Genomic DNA, 24,273 nt, shown 5'->3' on the forward strand with positions numbered 1-24,273 from the left:
CCACAAATACATCAAAAATACATCTACATGTGCAACAGTTCTCACAGAATATCTTACTGAATGCTGGCAAAAGGAAATGGTGAGCATTAAAACCAGGTTAGTTGGTTAATCTGAGTAATTATTGTATAAATAGTTACAGGAAAATGCAAAGTTAGAAACAATTCATTTAAAAAATTATGATATAATCCTTGTAAACTGGGAGTACAGTTGTTAGTGGATCAAAGAGACTGTTGAGTGAGATTAAAGTGGGCTACCTTACTCCTCTAACCAGGATAGAAGGAATTTAATGGAAGATCCTAATGGGATGAAAATAATTATTTGCTTTGTTTAGCAAAGCAAAGCAAATCAAAACAAGCTGTACTTCATATAGCAAAAGGGAGCTTAAAAGAACTTAAAGGACATCTTAGACGACCTTAAAACGAAGCCTAAAACAGAAAAAATAAATATAAATTTTAAAAAACCTACAACAACTAAGAGAAGAAAATAAATGCATCTGTTGTGAAAATAAATTGTTGAATACCTTTCTGAAAAGGGAGACTTCTGTTTTGTAGAAAAAGAATTCAAAATGCATCAAAGCCATTAAATGGAAGAGTGTACCATTTTATTTATTTATTTATTTAAAATTTTTTTTTTTTATACAGCAGGTTCTTATCCATCCATACAGCAGGTTCTTATCCAGCAGGTTATCCATTTTATGCATATTAGTGTATACATGTCAATCCCAATCTCCCAGTTCATCACATCACGACCACCCCCCAGCCACTTCCCACCCTTGGTGTCCATATGTTTATTCTCTACATCTGTTCTCTACATCTGTGTCTCTATTTCTGCCCTGCAAACTGGTGTGTCTGTACCATTTTTCTAGGTTCCACATATATGCATTAATATGTGATATTTGTTTTTCTCTTTCTGACTTACTTCACTCTGTATGACAGTCTCCAGATCCATCCATGTCTCAACAAATGACCCAATTTCGTTCCTTTTTATGGCTGAGTAATATTCCATTGTATATATGTACCACATCTTCTTTATCCATTCAACTGTCAATGGGCATTTAGGTTGCTTCCATGTCCTGGCTATTCGTATATAGTCCTGCAATGAACATGGGGGTGCACGTGTCTTTTTGAATTATGGTTTTCTCTGGGTATATGCCCAGTAGTGGAATTGCTGGGTCATATGGTAATTCTGTTTTTAGTTGTTTATGGAACCTCCATACTGTTCTCCGTAGTGACTGTATCAATTTACATTCCCACCAACAGTGCAAGAGCGTTCCCTTTTCTCCACAGCATTTGTTGTTTGTAGATTTTCTGATGATGCCCATTCCAACTAGTGTGAGGTGATACCTCCTTGTAGTTTTGATTTTCGTTTCTCTAATAATTGGTGATGTTGAGCAGCTTTTCATGTGCTTCTTGGCCATCTGTATGTCTTTTTGAAGAAGTGCCTATTTAGGTCTTCTGCTCATGTTTTGATTGGGTTGTTTGTTTGGGTTGTTTGTTTTTTTTAATATTGAGCTGCGTGAGCTATTTATATATTTTGGAGATTAATCCTTTGTCCATTGATTCATTACCGAAATATTTTCTGCCATTCTGAGTGTTGTCTTTTTGTCTTGTTTATGGTTTCCTTTGCTGTGCAAAAGCTTTTAAGTTTCATTCGGTCCCATTTGTTTATTTTTGGTTTTACTTCCATTACTCTAGGAGGTGGATCAAAAAAGATCTTGCTGTGATTTATGTCAAAGAGTGTTCTTTCTATGTTTTCCTCTAAGAGTTTTAGAATGTCCAGTCTTACATTTAGCTCTCGAATCCATTTTGAGTTTATTTTTGTGTATGGTGTTAGGGAGTGTTCTAATTCCATTCTTTTATATGTAGCTGTCCAGTTTTCCCAGTACTACTTATTTAAGAGACTCTCTTTTCTCCATTGTGTATCCTTGCCTCCTTTGTCATAGATTAGCTGACTATAGGTGCATGGGTTTATCTCTGGGCTTTCTATCCTGTTCCATTGATCTATATTTCTGTTTTTGTGCCAGTACCATACTGTCTTGATTACTGTAGCTTTGTAGTATAGTCTGAAGTCAGGGAGTCTGATTCCTCCAGCTCTGTTTTTTCCCTCAAGACTGCTTTGGCTATTCAGCATCTTTTGTGTCTCCATACAAATTTTAAGATTTTTTTGTTCTAGTTCTGTAAAAAAAAATGCCATTGGTAATTTGATAGGGATTGCATTGAATCTGTAGATTGCTTTGGGTAGTATAGTCATTTTTAGAATATTGATTCTTCCAATCCAAGAACATGGTATATCTCTCCATCTGTTTGTATCATCTTCAGTTTCTTTCATCAGTGTCTTATAGTTTTCTGCATACAAGTTTTTTTGTCTCCCTAGGTAGGTTTATTCCTAGGTATTTTATTCTTTTTCTTGCAGTGGTAAATGGGAATGTTTCCTTAGTTTCTCCTTCAGATTTTTCATCATTAATGTATACGAATGCAAGAGATTTCTGTGCATCAATTTTGTATCCTGCAACTTTACCAAATTCATTGATTAGCTCTAGCAGTTTTCTGGTGGCATCTTTAGGATTCTCTATGTATAGTATCATGTCATCTGCAAACAGTGACAGTTTTACTTCTTCTTTTCCAATTTGTATTCTTTTTATGACTTTTTCTTCTCTGATTGCCGTGGCTAGGACTTCCAAAACTATGTTGAATAATAGTGGCAAGAGTGGACATCCTTGTCTTGTTCCTGATCTTAGAGGAAATGCTTTCAGTTTTTCGCCATTGAGAATGATGTTTGCTGTGGGTTTGTCATATATAGCCTTTATTATTTTGAGGTAGGCTCCCTCTATGCCAAATTTCTGGTGAGCTTTTATCATAAATGAGTGTTGAATTTTGTCAGAAGCTTTTTCTGCATCTATTGAGATGATCATATGGTTTTTCTCCTTCAATTTGTTAATATGGTGTATCACATTGATTGATTTGTGTATATTGAAGAATACTTGCATTCCTGGGATAAATCCCATTTGATCATGGTGTATGATCCTTTTAATGTGTTGCTGGATTTTGTTTGCTAGTATTTTGTTGAGGATTGTTGCATCTATATTCATCATTGATATTGGTCTGTAATTTTCTTTTTTTGTAGTATCTTTGTCTGGTTTTGGTATCAGGGTAATGGTGGTGTCATAGAATGAGTTAGGGAGTGTTCCTCCCTCTGCAATTTTTGGAAGAGTTTGAGAAGGATGGGTGTTAGCTCTTCTCTAAATGTTTGATAGAATTCACCTGTGAAACCATCTGGTTCTGGACTTTTGTTTGTTGGAAGATTTTTAATCACAGTTTCTATTTCATTCCTTGTGATTGGTCTGTTCATATTTTCTGTTTCTTCCTGGTTCAGTCTTGGAAGGTTATACGTTTCTAAGAATTTGTCCATTTTTTCCAGGTTGTCCATTTTTTTGGCATAGAGTTGCTTGTAGTAGTCTCGTAGGATGCTTTGTATTTCTGCAGTGTCTGTTGTAACTTCTTCTTTTTCATTTCTAATTTTATTGATTTGAGTCCTCTCCCTCTTTTTCTTGATGAGTCTGGCTAATGGTTTATCAATTTTGTTTATCTTCTCAAAGAACAGCTTTTAGTTTTATTGTTTATTTTGTTTGTTTTTTTTTTCGGTACGCAGGCCTCTCACTGCTGTGGCCTCTCCCACTGCAGAGCACAGGCTCCGGACGCGCAGGCCCAGCAGCCATGGCTCACGGGCCCAGCCGCTCCGCGGCATGTGGGATCCTCCCAGACGGGGGCACGAACCCGCGTCCCCTGCATCGGCAGGCGGACTTTCAACCACTGCGCCACCAGGGAAGCCCAGTTTTATTGATATTTGATGTTGTTTTCTTTGTTTCTATTTCATTGGTTTCTGCTCTGATCATTACGATTTCTTTCCTTCTACTACCTTTGGGTTTTGTTTGTTCTTCTTTCTCTAGTTCCTTTAGGTGTAAGGTTAGATTGTTATTTGAGATTTTTCTTGTTTCTTGAGGTAGGCTTGTATTGCTATAAACCTCCCACTTAGCACTGCTTTTGCTGCATCCCATAGGTTTTGGATTGTCATGTTTTCATTGTAGTTTGTCTCTAAGTATTATTTGATTTCCACTTTGATTTCTTCAGTGATCTCTTGGTTATTTAGTAACGTATTGTTTAGCCTCCATGTGTTTGTATTTTTTTTACAGATTTTTTCCTCTAATTGATATCTAGTCTCATAGCGTTGTGGTTGGAAAAGATACTTGATACGATTTCAATTTTCTTAAATTTACCAAGCCTTGATTTGTGACCCAAGATATGGTCTATCCTGGAGAATGTTCTCTGCACACTTGGGAAGAAAGTGTAATCTGCTGTTTTTGGATGGAATGCCCTGTAAATATCAATTAAATCTATCTGATCTATTGTGTCATTTAAATCTTGTGTTTCCTTATTACTTTTCTGTTTGGATGATCTCTCCATTGGTGTAAGTGAGATGTTAATGTACCCCACTATTATTGTGTTACTGTCGATTTCCTCTTTTATAGCTGTCAGCAGTTGCCTTATGTTTTAAGGTGTTCCTATGCTGTGTGCATATATATTTATAATTGTTATGTCTTCTTCTTGGATTGATCCGTTGACCATTATGTAGTGTCCTTCCTTGTCTCTTGTAACATTCTTTATTTTAAAGTCTATTTTATCTGATATGAGTATTGCTCCTCCAGCTTTCTTTTGATTTCCATTTTCATGGAATATCTTTTTCCATTCCCTCACTTTCAGTCTTTACGTGTCTGAAGTGGGTCTCTTGTAGACTGCATATATACGGGTCTTGTTTTTATATCCATTCAGCGAGCCTGTGTCTTTTGGCTGGAGTGTTTAATCCATTCACGTTTAAGGTAATTATCTATATTTATGTTCCTATGACCATTTTCTTAATTGGTATGGATTTGTTTGTATAGGTCCTTTTCTTCTCTTGTGTTTACCACTTAGAGAAGTTCCTTTAGGATTTATTGTAGAAGTGGTTTGGTGGTGCTAAATTCTCTTAGCTTATGCTTGTCTGTAAAGCTTTTGATTTTTCCATTGATTCTGAATGAGTTCCTTGCTGGGTAGAGTAATCTTTGTTGTAGTTTCTTCCATTTCATCACTTTATATATGTCATGCAACTCCCTCCTGGCTTGTAGAGTTTCTGCTCACAAATCAGCTGTTAACCTTATGGGAGTTCCCTTGTATGTTATTTGTCGTTTTTCCCTTGTTGCTTTCAGTAATTTTTCTTTGTCTTGAATTTTTGTCAGTTTGATTACTATGTGTCTTGACGTGTTTCTCCTTGGGTTTATCCTGCCTGGGACTCCCTATGCTTCCTGGACTTGGGTGGCTATTTCCTTTCCCATGTTAGGAAAGTTTTTGACTATAATCTCTTCAACTATTTTCTCGGGTCTTTTCTCTCTCTCTTCTCCTTCTGGGACCCCTATAATGCAAATGTTATTGCGTTTAATGTTGTCCCAAAGGTCTCTTAGGCTGTCTTCATTTTTCATTCTTTTTTCTTTATTCTGTTCCGCAGCAGTGAATTCCACCATTCTGTCTTCCAGGTCACTTATCCGTTCTTCTGCCTCAGTTATTCTGCTACTGATTCCTTCTAGTGTAGTTTTCATTTCAGTTATTGTATTGTTCATCTCTGTTTGTTTGCTCTTTAATTCTTCTAGGTGTTTGTTAAACATTTCTTGCATCTTCTAGATCTTTGCCTCCATTCTTTTTCCAAGGTCCTGGATCATCTTCACTATCATTATTCTGAATTCCTTTTCTGGAAGGTTGCCTATCTCCCTTCATTTAGATGTTTTTCTGGGGTTTTATCTTGTTCCTTCGTCTGGTCATCGCCCTCTGCCTTTTCATCCTGTCTGTCTTTCTGTGTATGTGGTTTTTGTTCCACAGGCTGCAGGATTGTAGTTCTTCTTGCTTCTGCTGTCTGCCCTCTCCAGTGTGCCATTTTAAATTGTTAAAATGTAAAGTGCATTTTTATTTAGTTCCCCCTGCAATAATCCATATTATTGTCTTTACTTTGTTACAGATAAGGAATCTGAGCCTTAGATCAGGGAATGGCCACCCAGGCATGAGCCTCAGAGTAAATCCAGAGTCTCACTCAGAGCCTGGGAGTTAGTCCTGGTGTACACGCCCTCCCAAGTATGTGTGAGGTGATGTAACCAGTGGCAGGTGGAGCTGGGACTAGAGCTCAAGTCAGTTTTACCTCGTATCCTGTGTGCACGACCTTTCTACTAATACTGTCTCAGAAGTTATTTTTCTGTTTGCATCTTTGTCTCATCCCTCTGAACCAAACATTTTGACACAGGTTATTTTTGTTCTCTCCTCCAGTTTCCCTGCATACCCTGAGCCCCTACAAACCCCCACTGATTTTGCCACTTTCACCCACTATGAGTAAATTCTTCTACTCAGTCCCATCCCTGCCGCATGGTGTAGACCCTGAAGGTTTCCCGCATAGACCTGCTCCAGCCTCTTGATAAGGACTTGGATGCTGTTTCTCTCTTAATTAAGGTTAATTGCTCCCCTTTGCACTCTAGATCCCATCTCTCATCTCATCATGAAATAATTCCACCAATTATCCCCTTTTCTCCTGAATCTTCAGACTCTGTTCAGGTACCTTCTCATCTGAATGTATGCTTCTCCTGAAAGAAATCTTCCCTTCATGGGCAACCTTATTACCTCATAGCCACTTCTCAGTTTCACTTCCTCACCTTCCATTCATTCAGACCCCCTGAAATCTGATTTCTGTCTCTGTCCTAACAATCAGCTGCTTCCACTGAGGCCCCCTGTGACACTCATGTTTCACAAACCACTTAAAGCCTTGTTTTATGAGTATTTCTGTTGACTGCTTCTTGAAACCTTCTGTTCACTTGGCTCCCAGACATTCATTCCTTCTGCATACCCATAGGAGTTCTCTTCCCATGCTACGCAAATTTGGTATATCGTTTTAAGTTTTACCTGACATATCTCTAATCACGACACTCCTACTGAGCACCGGAAAAGAGAGCAAACTACTACATGTCTTCACCCGAACCCAAATTAACTTTGGTTCAAACTTCAAAATGTATTTCAGCTACATACAAACCCAAACTCCCAAAGGCACCTCAAACTCATTTTGCCCATTACCCAACTTTCTAGACTCCATTCAAAGAAACCTCTTTCCTATATTTCATACCTTAGCTAATGACACCATCATCCATATCGTTTCCCAAGTTAGAAGTCTTCATGGATTTCATCTTCTCCTTTATACCACTCCTCCGCCCCCAGCAAATCACCATGCCTCATCAGTCTCCTTAGTATCTTGTGACTCTGTTTCATGCTGCCCTCCTCACTCTTCACTTCTATTATTAATTCATCACATATGTGTCTATTGAAGTATCTGCTGTGTGTCAGGCATTGTGCGACATCCTGGGAATACATTGTGAACAAAATAGATATGATTTCTCTCCTAATGGAATTAATACTTTAGTTGGGGAGATGGGCATTAAACTAATCTCACAAATACAATTACATAAATATGATTTCATAAGTATATTTATAAATAGTGATGAGTGCCATATAAAGTAAAAATAGAGGATGCAATGAAAAATTATAGTGGAGAACTTCAATTTAAAATGAAAGGTCAGGGCCATCTTCCCTGAGGAGGTAGTGTTTAAGCTGACACATAAAGAAGGAGTCAGAGATAGTTTGGTGAAGGGTTAAAAAGGGGAGGTAGGTAGTTATACAGCAGAAACTAACACAACATGTAAAGCAATTATACTCCAATAAAGATGTTAAAAAAAATAAAATGACTGAATTTAAAAAAAAGGGTAGGTAAACAGAGGAGCTTGTGCAAAGGCCCTGTGGTTAGAAAAGCCTGGTTTATTCAAGGAAGTTCAGTGAGTGAAGGGCAATAACCCATGAGGTGTCTGGGGAGTAAGTAGGGACAAAGTTATATAAAGCCTTGGAGGTTTTGTGCTTTATCACAAATGTGTGGGAATCCATTGAAGGATTTTAAGTGTGATCAGATTCTGTGGCATCCGCAAATTTGCTCTTGCTTCGGTTGAAGTAAGAGATGATGGTGAGTGTGGATTATGATGGTGTCTGTGGAGATGGAGAGAAGTGGATTTGCAATAGATTTTGGAGGTAGAGTAGACAGAATTTGGTGATAAGGAAGCGAGGCAGAGAGAGAGAGGTTAAGGATGACTTTCAGGTTCCTGTTTTTAAAACTTGGAAAGGCAAGTGAAATTTTCCAAAATAGGGAACACACGAGAAGAGATGTGGGAGGGAAGGCCAAAGCTTCCATTTTGCTCTGTTGAATCTGTGGTGCTTGTGAGACACACACGACTCAATAAATATTTATTTAATATTGATGTAATTTAATGATTAGATTTACGATGTTTAATCTCAAATTACTTAAAGATGTTTCTAGATTGGTTTCTCAAAAAAACACAATGCTATGCTTTTGTTATTGTAAAAAAAAATTACTCTCAGAATTGGGCTTTTCTATTTGCAGGACTGATATCCTTCCGCATTTCCTTTGCCAACTGTTTATAGCACACCATAGGCACAGAGCAGTTTCTCTCTTCAGTGCCCTTGGTCTTGTTCAGAACGTGAAGAAAAAGCCCTTTGTAGTTGCTAATATGTTCAGCAAGCCTCACCTCACTCTGAGTTTTAGCCTCCCTGACACAGTTCTTCCTCTTCCAGTCTGTTCCTTTATTCCCATTCAAGGGTATCTACCTGGCCTGCTTTATTTTGAACATATCATTTATGTAACTGAGTTTATCAGAGGACAACATGTGCAGGCTTATCCCTTCTAGACACTCATTGGGATTACTTGAAATGGTCGGATTGCTCTCTCCATAAAGAACAAAGCCTTGGGGAGAAACGGCCATTTGAAAACAGTTTTATAGTGTTTATAAGAAAAACACTTTTATTCAAAAGATGCAGAAAGGACCATCTTTAAAACATTGCAGAGAAAGCCTCAGCTCTCCACATAAAAAGAGATTCTGTAGGCCAAAGATGGCCACTAATTTGAAATTTTCTTTGCAGATTGAATATTTTGCTTGGCTGAAACATGGTGATGTGAGGTTAGGGTACCACCAGCAGCATTTTTAATGGGAAGGCCGTTTCTTAGCCTAGGTCAGTTTCATTAAGAAAAATTGCCCTTTTACTGATTTGAAATAGGTTAAACAAATTATCTAAAGGAACTGTAGGGTTTAACTCATTTGATGAATTTTAATAAGAAATACGTGATCGGTCAAAAACCGGGAAAAAAGTGAATAACACTGAACTAGTTTTAATGGAAATTAGCTCATTACCCTGCTGGCTTACATTTACCAAAGGCTGAATTTCTGATGGAAAATTTGCCGGGCTGTGGGGAAATGGGAGGATCTTTAAATTAAAGATTAACTTTATTAGTGGTATTTTTCTCCCTTAAATTAGCCTTAACTGGAGATTTTTAAAACCCTGGGGCTTTTCCCCTCTTTGGGAAACTTTAAAAAAAAGAGTTCCTCTATTGGAAGTGTTTCTCACTGTCCCTGAAATATTTTCAGGATGTAGTAGGAACATGAATCCCCTTTATTGCTTACAATCCTTTATAAGAAAGAATAACTTAAGAGGTGAAAGGGTCTGTGCGAGTGTCCAAGTGAGTTTCCTGTCCTCCAGCAGGATGCCACAGGGACTGTGAAAAAAAAATTTTCTTTCTTACTTTCTCTCTTTATTTTCCCTCACATTCATGTGATATGTGCATACTTTTGTTCTCCGTTTTTTTCCTCCTTTTTTTTATTGCTTTTTTATTTTTTAAATTGTGATAAAACATACATAACATAAAATTTGCCATATTAACCATATTTAAGTGAACAGTTCAGTAGTGTTAAGTACATTCACATTTGTTTTTCAAACAAAATAGAACAAAGCTTTTAATAACCCAGGTCATGAACATCTTCACTGAAACAGGTTCCTACTCTTTTTTTGTTGCTTAAAGCAAGAGAGAAATAGAAAGTGTTTCCTCTACATCTCTGTCATGTGTAGTAACTGTAGAATTTTCTATAAAATACATGAAACTAATGATAGTTTTCAAAGTCAGAGTCATATGTTGTAGCAAGTACTTCAGTTGAAGAAGAAACCATTTCACATTTGCAAATGGTAGTTCATTCAGTATATCGAACGGAATACAGAGGCATATTAAAGATTTAGTCCTGTTTGGGGAAATTACTAGAACTCCCAAAAAGTTGCCCTGACGTTATTCCAAATTGAAGATATCATGTTGGGATTCTCTGTTAAGTTGTTCTTTATTGTATTTTGATCCCTTATTCGAAGTGGGGTGGTTTTAAGAAAGTTTGTCATCTTGTGATGGGCCCTGTGAATAATGATTTTAAAAAACAAACAAACAAAAAAAAGACTCTTACCAAACAACTCACAAATGCAAATGTGACTCACAAATGACTCTCCCTTCAGAGCTGCGGTGACTATATTGATGTTCTTTCATTTTGGGTATCATGTGTCAGGAGAAGTAGGTTCTGAAAAAAGCCACTTTTGTGGAACTTTCCCCTTGGGATAAGGCAGTGTTGCTAGCCAGTCATCACACAATTTGAAAACGGTCCTTTGTGACACTGACATTGTCCCCACAGAGTTTGCATCACGTGAGGTGAGACCTCAGTCAAACATTGTTACTAATGAACAAGTGACCAACACAATCCAATGATATGCATAGAATGTTCTCAGGTTTCTCCCAAAGCAAGATTCCTAGCAAGAAAACATTGGAGGGGGTGCAAGAATAGGAAATTCTAAATTTTTTTTGGTTTTTACTTAACTGAATGGATATTACCTACAGCAGACATTACTATTGTGTTTTTATTTTTAACTGGTTACCCAGGTCATATATAAAGTGTTCCCTATACAGGCTGTTCAGATTTAGCAAAAATAAAAATACAGACTTCCCAGTTAAATTGAATTGCAGATAAACAAATAATTGTTAATATAAGTATGTCCTATGCAATGTATGTCGCATGCAGTCAGTATACAGGACATACTACAAAATCATTCATTGCTTATCTGAAATTCAAATTTAACTGAGCATATTATATTTTATCTGGTAACCATATTCCTGTAATTTATTAAAAATTGTATTTAGTTGACATATAGAATTTAATTTAAACTTCAGTATGAAGTTGGTGTTGTCTTCTCTGCTCTTGCACTTTCAGGCAACAGAATTTCTTCTCTAAGCTATTTGCACTGTTTCTGTTTCTCTGTCCATCTCCTTGTGCTTTTACATGAGGAATTAAAAATATATTTTAGTTTTATTTCTTGTTCTAAAGAAGACAGATTTTAGAGATCTAATTCAATTTTGTGCTTCATAGTAAATGCATCAAAATTTCCTTACTGGCTGCATCTAACTTTTCCCATTTTTTTCTCTGCCCTTTTAAAAATGTCCCTACTCATGTTTCAGTTAGCTTAAAACTGTATCTTGAGGTCTTTCACTTTTGTTGTCTCAGAGTTAGGGTTAAATAAATGTTTGCATTTGTACACACACACACACACACACACAAGCACACTTCAATAAATGAGCAGTATGGAAAACAGAGGTCAAGTCATTATAAAGAAATTTTAATTCCATAAGAGAAATGTAATATTCCGCTTTCTGTAGAAGTAGGTGAAATAAAGGCCAGAAATAAACTAAAATATAAAGGAAGCTTTATTAGCATTTTAAAGAAAAAGCTCTTATTTATGAACTTGACTTTGTAAAAAGGACTATCAGCTCTGAAAGGCTTAAGAAAAAGTTATCTATATCCCTATTCTTATGCCCCTGTGAACGTAGGTGGTGAGACACCTAAAAGTATAGTCTCAACACACCAAGCCTGTCTTCTGTGATCTGGGTCAAACCAGAATGATTTCAGAAAAAGAAAAATTACAGAAATAAGGATTTAAATGTTTTTATTTTGTTTTAGGTGTTTTTTTTATGTTAATTGGAATAGACTAGATTTCTTAGAGGGGTAAACCCTACAAAAGGTTACCATACATTTATAATATATAATAATTTGACCCACACTATTATAGTGTTTATGTAGCTCTTCCAATGAAGTTGACCAGAAAACTGGAGATTAATCAGATAGAAAACTTGACCTTACCAATTAACTGAGCCAAATTCGGTATACCCAAAATAGATGTTTTCTATTCATCTTCATTTCAATGTTTATAGCATGATTGATGATTTGCCAGAGAAGCTCTGTCACATAAGTTATTTATTTTTAAGGAAATCTATTCTGATACTGTTTCTACTACCTAAAATTACTTACTCTGAGGCAAGCAGCTTCTTTTGGACAATGACTCAGAAAGGGCAACTGTTGCTTCAGAGACCAAAGCCTCCTAGGCACAGCGCATCATTAGACGTATTACGGAAACTGCCATAATGGGCGCAGTGAAGAAGTCCTGGGGTGTGCCAGTGGTCTGAGGTCAGAGTGAATCAAACAGCCTCAAAAGAAGGGGAAGCCAAAGTGCCTGTGATGATAGGTGGTCAAATTAAACGGTCCTCTCTTCTTGTCTGATCTTGACTAATGTCCCTTTTATGCCATTTTAGTTCTGACACCATCACTACTGAGAGGTCTGATGATTATACATTTTCTATAGGAGGAATAATCATCTTTTAAGATAATGCCCCATGTGGAGATGAGAGCTCCATAAAAAGGAACCATTTTCAATACATCTGTAAGTCTAAGAAACTCCCAGCACCTAACAGATGTAAGGCAGCACATATTCAAAATCCGTTCTGGCACTGCGAGAAGAAGAAAGTGGAGGAACACAGAGAGAGTAGAGGAAATAATTGAATGTTTTGACATTGTGAGAATGTGTAAATGACATCTTTTCTCAAAAGAACTGTGCTGGCAATTCCATAAAACAGCAAATAAATTTTATCCTTCAGTGAAAATAATTATTAATTGGCCAATAGGTCACAGTGCTTTTCACTTTTCTAATTAGTGGTCAAATTATTTTCATTGGCATTTTACAGAGTGAGTCAAAGAGAGAAATGTATTTATCTGTAGTTTTACTCTCAGCTGTTATGCAAAAGGATGTGATTAAATCCTTGTAATTAAATTATAATCAAACCACACATTGAACAGAATTGTTTTAATAGTTGGAAAGAGATACAAGAACATACATACAGCATGTGTGAGAAAGTGAGCTAGTTCTACCCATCTCCTTTAGTAAGATAGTTGTTATACTTAAGCATTAAATTTAGCTCTGTGTTTCAAGGAAAGCTGAGGAACATAATGGATTTACATACTTTCGCTCTTTTCATAAAATGCAGCATCAGCTCTTCACAACGTTGCGCTGAGATGCAGTTAGTATTTACACCATAACTGAGCTTTAACTTCTAGATAATTGTGCCTAGATTCTTCAGATATTTCCTATAAATGGGAATAGTTGAAAAACATAATCCATTTTGTACCAGTCCCAGTTTTTTAAAGGTTGTAAACATTATGTGGCATATTTTCAACATTCCATTTTTTATTAGGCATTTTATCAGACACCACCTAACATGAACATGAGTGAAATCGTTGAAAGAGGGACAAGGTGATGTGAAAAGAAAGTAATTTTGTTTTGTATGCTAGATCATGCTTTGGCTTGCTAGGGTCAGTATATGATAAAATAATAACAATAAAGGGGAAAAAAGGAAAAAGGAATGAATTTGTACTCTTAATTATCTTAAAGGTCGTTCGGATCACAACAGAGTCGGTCCCATTGTCGCACCATTTGTGATAATTGAAAGAGCTCAATAAGCTGAAAAAAGCCTGGCCTTGATGATACATTAGTCAGTCAATTAACAAACATTTTGAGCTGCTTTTTCATGAAAAACATTGGGCTAACACTAGGGTAGAGGGATAATAAAATAGATACCTGCTCTAGAGAAGATCTCAGTGGGAGAAAAGGCCCATAAGCAATTATAATAGAATCTAATTCATAATATATGTATATACATTATTTTTAAATTTAGGACTAATGAAGGCTTGTTGATTGATTTTTAACCACACAAAGCAGGTACATAAAGCAGAATTATTTCTTATACTAAGCAAAGGTATTAACCTTTAAATATCTAAATTTCTATCTGTATTCTTTCTCCCTCTCCCTCTCCCTCTCCCACTAAGGCTGCGCCACACAAATCCCTAAGGATGACTCAGTCTTAGCGCTTGTAAAGTGACTGATCGTTTGCCGCACAGTTATTCACTGTCACTGGGCTTCATAATCTTCAGGCCAAATAGGGAAATATTCCTAGAATCATTAATATAATTCCAATAAAATTATTTGGGCCCCCTTGAAAAAAACTATGCAGCCAGGCAGAATTTGTTGTTGTTATTTGCTATTAACCGATTTAAAATAACTTGCAGTTATCTAAATATCATGCCACCCGTAAGTGGTAGTGGGATATATTTTCAAAGTTCAAATATTGTTTTCTTTATTACAGGTTTCTTTTCTCCATGGAAAACTCCAAAGCCTGTAAGTTGAAATTATTCTACTTCTTTACTGCTAGTTATTATTACAATTCCATTAAGTAAGATTTGAATTGGGTGACCTCAAAATCTCTTCCTCCTCTGAGATTTGTGATGTCAAAAGAGCAAATCCTCTGTGTAAGAATAACTTGTCTTACTTTCCTATAAAGACAATTCTGTCTGTTTTTTAATATTTTTACAAAATGAGCATCAACGCTCTTCAGTATGGTGTACTGAAAATACTTTAGAAAACTTTGTTTTACCCCTGTCAGAAATACTATCGTTTTTATCACATTGAATTTTTAAAAACAGTACAAATTATAAGCCCAGAGGTCTTGACCTGCAAGTTAAGTCTGGTCCACAAGAAATTTACCTGTATATATATATTTGTGTATTTATATTTACTTTTTAATGTATACAGAGCTAAATATGTGTGTGTGTGTGTGTGTGTGAAAAAAATGTTTTTTTCCTACCAAACCTGACAATCACTCAAAGTGGTGCTTCTGAATCTTCAGAAACCGGTGAACTCTGCCATCACCTAATCTCTCTGGGCCTAGTTTCTTTATGAATTGTCCTGAAATTTTGATGCTAAGGTACCAGAAGGCTGGTATTTTAATAATCTTTTTGTGAGGCAAGTTTAGCCAAGTTGCCTTCCCAGCTAGAGATGATCTTTACTTGCCGTTAGATTGAAACTAGTAATTATCCAAGTCCCAAGACCTGGGACTGGTTTTCTGGGATCCCATTCTATAGTGTGTTACAATAGTCGACCCTAACTGGAATGGCTAAAACTCATGACTGGAAGAGAGCTTAGCAAAGTGATTCAAGTAACAACAAAAACAAAACAAAACAAAAATCTCAGGGGATCACATCTTCCACCTACTTTTCATTCCTCTCAGAGTAAGCAGCTCAGACAGCAGTGGCCCCTGGTTTGGCCAGTGAGTAGGGAATTCTTGGGTTAATTGCTTCCCTTTTTTCTTTTACTGAGGGAATATTTAACTGCTTGATTTTCTCATTTTAGAAATGGAGATATAATTTTGCATACTTTTCAAGTGCAATAACTGGCTTAATTAAATAACATGGCTTTAAAATTATTTGAAGACAAGTGAAAATAAAATATTATTGAGCCCTGGAATATGCCTGAGCTCCAGGTTCCTCTCAAAGACAGATGAGGAAACCGGAGCTGGTGATGAGCAGCTGAGCTGTCAGAACATTCCAACCAAGCATGTCCTCATTTAGCATTCGGCTCATCTGGTCCACAGAGAATATCAGATGGGAAAACTGGTCTCACTTGGGCCTAGTTAAACCACTTAGTGATGCATGTGATTTTGAAAGAGGTATTTAAAATGAAATTTGTTTTATTTTGACCAAACTCTAAATAATTCCTTCCTTTCACCATCAGAGTTAAATCTGTGCTCTGCGGTTACACACATCTTTATCTAATTTAACAAGGACTCTTGCAACCTCATCCTGGTGCTACAATTATGCAATCTAGTGATTTCCTTATAGGCACCACATTTACACAAATGATACCATTTGGCATAATTACAGCATTTGCTGTCATTACAGTAATTACATCCGTACTCAATAATTCCAAAAAAAGGTTTTATGAACTTAATTTACAATTAATCCTGAACCTATACATCCCTACAAAAGCCAAGGCTTGGAGTTCCAGGTCCTAGGCTAAGTGAAGATAGACGACTGTCAATTTAACATCCTCCATGTATCCACCAGAAACTCTTCAGACTCGGGACTGTGATGACAGGCAGTGTGGTATAATGGTTTAGGGTGCAGGTTCTGAAGGCTTACTGCCTACAGTCAAACTGTGCTTCTTCTCCTTACTAGCTATCGTACCTTCCACTAGCTACTTAAGCTTTCAGTATTTCAAGTTCATCTATAAAATGGGGATGATAATAATACTCCTCTCATATGGTTACTCTGAAGAGTCTGTGGCTTAGTCCATGTAACGTGCTTAAAGCAGAGCCTCTACATGCTCAAAAATATAAACTATTGTCATCCTAGAAAGCAGACCCTCCATGCATAAACCCTTAATAAATTAATCACCCTATGAAATGAAGGTAGTTTGCAAAACTATTCACTTCAACAAATATATATATAAACACATACCCGCTGTATTTGGATTTATACACTCTCTCCTCTGAAAGAGGATTGATGACATCCTTAGTCAGGTTAAGGAAATGTTACCTTGAGTGAGGTCTCTCCTTCTCCCAGTCTTGTGTCACTTCCTGACACTGTTCCGTCCTACTGATCCACACCTTAAGCTAATCCACATCAAGATAGTCACTTCTGGGGCTTCCCTGGTGGCGCAGTGGTTGAGAGTCGCCTGCCAATGCAGGGGACGTGGGTTCGCGCCCCGGTCCGGGAGGATCCCACATGCCGCGGAGCGGCTGGGCCCGTGAGCCATGGCCGCTGAGCCTGCGCGTCCGGAGCCTGTCCTCCGCAACGGGAGAGGCCACAGCAGTGAGAGGCCCGCATACCGCAAAAAAAAAAAAAACAAAAGAAAAGATAGTCACTTCTGTTTAGCAAGTAATACATTAATTATAGTGGGTTCTCAGTCTCTCCATCTGGAAGGAATCCAAGTTCATTCTTCAAGTACTAAATCAAGCCAAAAGCCTTCATCTCCCAGCCCTGCCCTAAAATCCTGAGGAGGTGTGTTTAGGCTACCCCAGCTTCTACAAGAAGCAAACAGTTTGTAGAGTTTTCACGGGGAGGACAACTTGCCTTGTTCACAAGCCCTCTGTTCCCAGTGTGCATCCTAGAATCAGAAGGTGGAGTGAAAAAACTAATATTAACCACACCATGATCAGGTTTTTCTGTTTTACTCTTTGATATCCCGTTGTGGACTGTATGTCCACCCTGTCCACTGATACTTCAGTGACTATCCTTTCATACAGTTAGACATTCACTCATTCGTCAAGGCCAACAGAGATACAAGGGTCCTGCCATATAAAGAAAATGATTTTGTTTTCATGTTTCTTACTCTAGTTAGGTGTTTATAAATATTAGCCTAGGTAAGGACACCACTGGGACTGGACAAGATTCAATCAGAAGCCTTGTTGAGAGGCAAACGCCGGCAGGGAACACAGTTCTCTAGAGGTCAAGGCCTGGAAGACTCTAGGTGGCGTAAGGGGATGGGATCAGAATCTAGGTGGTTCACGAAGATTGAGAGGAACAAGTGAGCACAAGGTGTCCGGCTAGAAAGCAAAAGTGCAAAGACCAAGCTATCTAAGAAAGTAGGGAGAAGTCAACAAAGGGCACCTTTCAAAAGATGTTGTCAGATCAGCACACCAGTCCCAGAAAGCAGAGGGTGCCCCCTGATCCCAGGGCAGGGGGTTTGCTCCATGGTCTTCTGTGTCGGAATAACTAACTCAATTAGGGGGCGGGGGTGTGAAGGACTGCAAGTCTGCCTTTTCAGTATTTCACCGGCGCTGTGATTTTCTGCTCTACAGTCTTACAAATCCCTGACAGAGTGACTTGAGGGTTTATGCATGTCACAGCGAGACATTGTGAATGCTTTACTAAGCCTGAACTGGAATCAGTGAATTTCTCCATCTCTGCTATAGAAATTGTAGAATTTGTCAATCTGCCGCAGAAACTTTCCCAAACAGTGCCCAAAGCGTTATTTATTTTGTAGTTTTCAGAATGTTTTTTAGAATACTAATATTTCACCTGAACCATGTTTGCTCCAATGACTGCACGTGGACAGTGCATATACCAGCAAGACTTATGGAGGAATCAGATAACCCTCCGTGGAAGATGGGAGAAAGAAATAGACATTTGCTGAAGCCCTATGACAAGTGGGATACTGCAGCAATTCAGACCATACTTCTAATTTATTTACTTTTTAGAATTTAGTATCTTATGTTTGGAAACAGAAGGGAAAAAGTCATAGCCAGAATGTACCCACATGGTGCCTAAAGTCAGTTAAAGTGAAAAATAAAAAAATATGCCTTTAGCCACAATGTGGGTCTTCCTGTCATAGCAAAGGCACAGACAATGGATGATCAAAGGAACCCACCATGGCTTCGTAGGCAAATTTTGCTTTCAAATGAATTATGAAGCGCATATTTAAAGATTTTTACTAAACGGGAGCAAAAGGGTCACTGAGCAGAAAATTAGCCAGAACTCTAAACAAATTTACCAGTTATTCCCCTCAATGTATTATTATTGCAAATAGCACTCCCATTATAGTTATAGATTGGTTTCTGACCCAGGGTCTGCCACTGACAGCTGCTGGACCTCTCTATGTTCCTAGAGATTATGTTTAATATTAGGGGTTTTCCATCTTTGTTAGCTATAGAACCTTTGTTCAAACGAAAGCTTGGTCAGTAGCCCATATAGAAAACAAATTAAAATGAAGCCAGTTGTCTTAGTTTCTTCCAATAGCTATAATAAAATACCATAGACTGGTGGCTTATAAAAAACAGAACTTTATTTCTCATAGTTCTGGAGTCTGGAAGTCCAGGATCAAGGTACCAGAAGATTCAGTTTCTGGTGAGAGCCCACTTCCTAAATGGCCATCTTTTTGCTGTAACCTCACCTGGCAGAAGGGACTACAGAGCTCTCTGGGGTCTCCTTTATAAGGGGACTAATTCCATTCATGAGGGCTGTCGCCTCATGGCCTAATTATCTCCCCCAAAGCTCCACGTTCTAGTAATATTACCTTGGGTGTTACATTGTCAACATAGGAATTTTGAGGGACCTCAAACATTCCGACTGTAGCCCCAGTCTTATTGAGAGAAGGGTCAATGACCCATTTCTTTCCCAGTTTGCTGGCTTACCTGACCCCTGCCACAGTCCCAAGTACATAAGTGGGTCACAGGGACCTTTGTGTTACACAAGGACACAGTACATAGTACCTCAAATCCTCTCTACCTTTAAAACATTATCACTGATAGGTGACAGCTGGCTTTGGAGCCCTGACCAAAGTGTAGCCATCATGAAAACAGAAGCAGGACAGTGCAATAGGGGCCCGAAAGTTATAATCCTGTCAAGCTCAAAATAGTGTGTATCAAAACTGGTTTTAAAGAAAGAACAAGTGACCATATGTTACTGATGATTTCATTCAGTCACTAAATTTACATTTTCTGAGCACTTGCTATATATTGGTAATACAACAGTGGGAGAGACTGCATCCCCTGCAGTCTCTGTCCCCAACATAATCTATTTGCGGAGACAAAGGTAGACTCGCAATTACGGTTGAGTGTGAGGGGTAGGTAGAGGGTGCTGTGGGAGCACCCAGAAGGGACAAGTAACCAGATCAGGAATGGTCAGCAAAGGCCTTCTAGAGTAGGTGTCTCATCTGAATCTAGTATCCAGGTATAATGTGGATGGGAGATGGAAGAGTGGAAAATGGGTAAACTTTGCAGGCAGAAAGAGAAAGTATGCAAGGGTTCAGAGGCTGGAGAGAACCTGATGGATTACAGGGAATGAGAGGAGAGACCGTCAGTGGATACAAGAGAGAGAATCAGGACCTGGGCCCTCAGGAGCCACTGTATCCCACTCGAGAGCGGCCTGAGGACCACGCTCAGCCAGTGCAGAATTTTAGACAAGAGGGTACCCTAATATCATTCTGCACACAACAGGTTTAGTCAAAGCAGAAAAGCTGAAGTTGAGTTTGAATGAGCAATCAGCTGATTATTGAAGCTGGCTGTGCAAACAGGTGATCTCGGTGAAGGCGGCTTTCTCCTTGATAAAAAGGAATGAGTCCCTGCTCTACCTCACGGGGCTATAGTGAGGATCAAAGAAGGTAATGTATATGAAAGAGCATAGTATTCTACAGACCATTAATAAATTATGATGGTAGCAGCAGCAGCATTTTGGAGAAGAAACCACCAGATCAGCAGTAAATGAGGCTTCGTAGAAGATTTTTGAACAATTCAAAAATCCCAAAGGGTTGTATAATTACTTATAAACTGTGAGGAAAGTGATTGAATGTTCAAGTGTAGGAGGTGCTTCGGATGTGCATAGGTATCAAATGGATGCATGCAGACGACTTCATCTTCTTCTTTAGTAAAAATGGTGTAATGAATTGGGGCCATCTTAGAAAAGGAAAAATACCATACAGTCCTAAGCACTGACAGATAAATTATCTTGAGATACATATTGTCTTTATTTTATAGGGAGAAAAAACAGACTGACAGATTAAGTGATTTGCTGAAAATTACTAGCTAGTAGATGACAAGGTTATGAAAGTTTACATTCAAAAGTCAGGCAACACATATATTTATAACCATCTGTGCTGCTTTATTATATAGAAATAGAATCTCTCAAGGCACTTATACCAAAGTTTTGAATGTTTTGAATGTGAAAGAAAAGTCTACAGGGCAAGAAAGTCAAACTTAAAGGTGAGGGCTGTGGTATGCGACAAGGGAAACAGCAAGAAAGAGTTCATTGTCAGTCATTTTCTCTGTTCTCTTTCACTTTCCAGATGACAGACCGATGGGAGAATCAAGGCAGTCCTCAAACGAGTCTATCTGCTCCGGCCATACCGCAGAACCTGCCCTTCCCACCCGCCCTTCACAGGAGTTCATTTCCTGACTCAACAGAGGCCTTTGACCCAAGGAAGCCTGACCCATATGAGCTCTACGAGAAATCTAGAGCCATTTATGAAAGTAGGCGTAAGTGAAAGCCACAAAAAACAAGGGTGTATTAATAACAGCTGAAGCCCTGACAGGAGATATATTGAGGCTGAAATGATCTGGCGTGGTGATTTTATATTCTGAGGTTCAAAATGTATCTCAAAAGTAAAGCCAGCTGATCAAAACTTTTCTTTAAAGAAGAAAGAAAAAAGCCTGTCAACTCAAAAAAAGCTTATATCTTTTGGTTTTAAATTTTGTTTCCTACTTTTTTCCCCCTAAGCCCCTGAGAAAAATCAGGAATGTATTTGGGGGGCCAGGGGTGGGTCATAGGGGAAGAGGTTGCTAGTTTTATTTAAGCCACCAGATAAGAAGAAGAAATGGTTGGGATTTTTATGTTTAATCTGATCTTGAATCTGAAGCCTAGATTTCCTTAGAGCCATGAGTGTAGTCATTGAAGATTTTAGGAATGTGAGTAAAATGTTAGCCAAGTCCTTCCAACTCATAATGGTGAAAGTAATGGTTCCGAAAGCAGCACAGAGCAGGCACCAATCACTTCTACCTGAAATTCCACTTCTTGTTTAATGCACTGGGGCCCATTTGAAAGTTAACTCGTCAAATATCGTGTAGGCACTTGTCATCCTATTTGAAGGTCTTCTAAAATTATTTCATTGCACTTTATAAATATTAGAAAACAGAGCTTTTTAATATTGCATATACGTTCATTGTGCCTCTTTCCACCATCTCACAGGTCATCTCTTTTGAATGTTAGAGGACAGGAATCCAAACGGCATGAATGTATAATATATGAGGAAAATACACAGTACAATATGAACTTGAGTAATGGATTGAAAAAATTAGCCTAGTGAGAAGGGTTTGGTTCCGGGCGCTCCCATTTACGGTCTGCTGACTTCCTTTGTTTTGGTGTTCCGCCAGTGTCTTCTTTCCAACTTTATCATCTGAAGCATGAATAGCAAGTTTTAAGTTGTGTGTTATCTCAGAGGATCTCAAATCTGCTTACTCTTTGATGAGCCCAGGGGCTGAGAATTACACCCCCAGCTGGTAAGGGGAAAAGTAGACATATCCCTTTGCCCATCCTCTACACCTCTCTGTAAAAGTAATTTTGGTTGATAAACTAGTTAGGACAGCGGGCCATTGAGAAATCATCTTTATCAAAATGAACGTCCACCACCCCGCCCCTCTGCCACTTTATAAAAATAATTGGCTATGTCAGGCCTGCTGTATTTGATTCTTCTCCTTCTGGCAGAACGACTGAAATGTCTTTAAAGGGCTGTACAGTTAGAATGTTTTTGCTGTGATAGAATTAGAACGAAGTAGGCATTTTTCACCGTATAATACAGGGTATGAATTCAGGGTATTAATGGTCATTATACTGAAAAAACTTGACAAGATTTCAGCACGGTTCTTAATACCTTTTCTGCTTCGATAACCAAGTATTTATTGAATACCCACTTGGCCTTCAGTACCATGGGAAGATACCAAAGTTGAGTAAAATGTCCTGCTCTCACGAATTTAACTGGGAGACAAGAAGAATAAATATAAACAAGTAGAGATCAGGATACAGGTGAAGTTCTAACTCAGAAGGTGGAATATATCATCCTCCTGTCCTTGGCTTGTTGAATTTTGTGGTTACCTGTAGGGAGCATCAAGAGATGCTTCCTCCTGTTTTTGTCCGTTCATTAGTCATTTGTTCCCATCCTTTTGCTGTTTCCTGACCAATGCAAGGCTTTATTATTCAGGACAAAGGCAATGTTGGTATTTATTCCGTCTTTTCTCTATGGTGTCTGATGCTGTTGTGTCCTCAGTTTGTGAGCAGGAATTGTGCATGACCTTCTTTTCAACCCTAAACGAATTCCGATTTCTTTAGCCAGCCCCTGCAATGCTCCTTCTCTTCGTTGCCCTTCCGCTCCTCACCTGTAACAAACCTAGCAAACCAATCTGCCTTAACCTCCCACGACTTTCTTTATCAGTCCTCCTCTGGAAGCTCTGTACCCCCTTTGCTTTGCGTCCTAAGCCACTTGAACAACAAAATCCTGACTGCCCGCGGAGTCCTGCATGTGCTCTGCGGCTGCCTCTCTCATCTCACAACCCGTCCCCCCCCCCCCCCACTTCTTGCTTTCTCAGCTCTCTCTAATGTTTCTAAGGTCACGAAAATGTTTTCAGGGTCACGACTCTTAGGAGCCAAAAGAGGGCAAGCTCATTTCCTTTCCCATCCTTCTCTTTCTATCCTGTTATTTCATGACACTAAATGGAGTGTGAATGAAACACAGAAGTCATGTCAAGGTAAGAAAAACTCTGCCCTGAAGACGAAGGAAACCAAAAAAACACGGCACCGCTTTCTCTAATCTCTGGGTAGCTAATCGGTTCAGTCTGTTTTTCTCAGTTTCACGTGCCAGGGTCTTGATAGAGCAGAACAGACCTTTGCCCTCTATATACAACCTGTTTCCAAGTGTGGAAAAAGTTTCATTCTCTCATTTAAAGTTTCAGAGCAATGCTCAAAAAGAATGTTTTGTGATGAATGGAGGGAAAGCTCAATCTATTTCTCATCATCTTCAGATAGGGTTTTCTTTTAATGACCGTGAAATGCATGCATCTAAACAAAAGACCCATATTTGAAATTTTGTGAACCACTCTATTCTTATTCTTTTGAATTACATGCATAACATTTAGCTTTGGCTCTATTTATTCTGTGTCCCCAAACTTTTTCCTTGGAGAAAAACTAGTGGGACCACAGAAAGTACGGAAGGGAATCCTGACCAAAGCTGTCTAAACCAAGTCCTTTGACATTTTCCCTGACCTGTAGTGATCTCATGGTATCCTCCTTTACAGCTAGGTCTAATGCTGAACAGAATTTTTGCATCCACGTTCAAAACTGGGTTGCAGTAACCAAATAAAAGAATGTACCTCCACCCACAAGCTTCTGCTATACAGAGCTACAGAATGTTTGTTATATCCAGGCTGTCAAGAAGTATTTGGATTCAGATCACTAGTCCCCTGCAAATGATGGAAATTTATCAAATGATGTAAATGATGCTGTTCCTCATTTGGCTCGTAATTAGATTATGCTGACATTTTAATACGCATGTACAGGACATCTTAATAAAGATGTATTCCTGAAAAAAAAAATGCTGTGATTTTAAACAAAGACAACCGTAGGATACTAGAGCCACAGGAAACAGA

At 38.3% G+C, this 24,273-nt stretch overlaps 1 protein-coding gene across 3 annotated transcripts in view; it reads left to right on the plus strand.

Annotated features, from left to right (window-relative positions):
- The window catches only part of MAGI2 (membrane associated guanylate kinase, WW and PDZ domain containing 2), a 1,326,400-nt gene that overhangs the window by 1,136,737 nt on the left and 165,390 nt on the right, over nucleotides 1-24,273 (plus strand). For all 3 annotated transcript variants that reach the window (XM_082661503.1, XM_082661504.1, XM_082661505.1), the window contains exons 11-12: nucleotides 14,452-14,483; nucleotides 20,925-21,114. In XM_082661503.1, coding sequence (XP_082517629.1) covers nucleotides 14,452-14,483; nucleotides 20,925-21,114 — 222 coding nt within the window. The remainder of the gene's footprint in view (nucleotides 1-14,451; nucleotides 14,484-20,924; nucleotides 21,115-24,273) is intronic.

The sequence above is a fragment of the Grampus griseus genome (assembly GCF_964374135.1).
Source record: "Grampus griseus genome assembly, chromosome: 9".
Taxonomy (NCBI): Eukaryota; Metazoa; Chordata; class Mammalia; order Artiodactyla; family Delphinidae; genus Grampus; species Grampus griseus.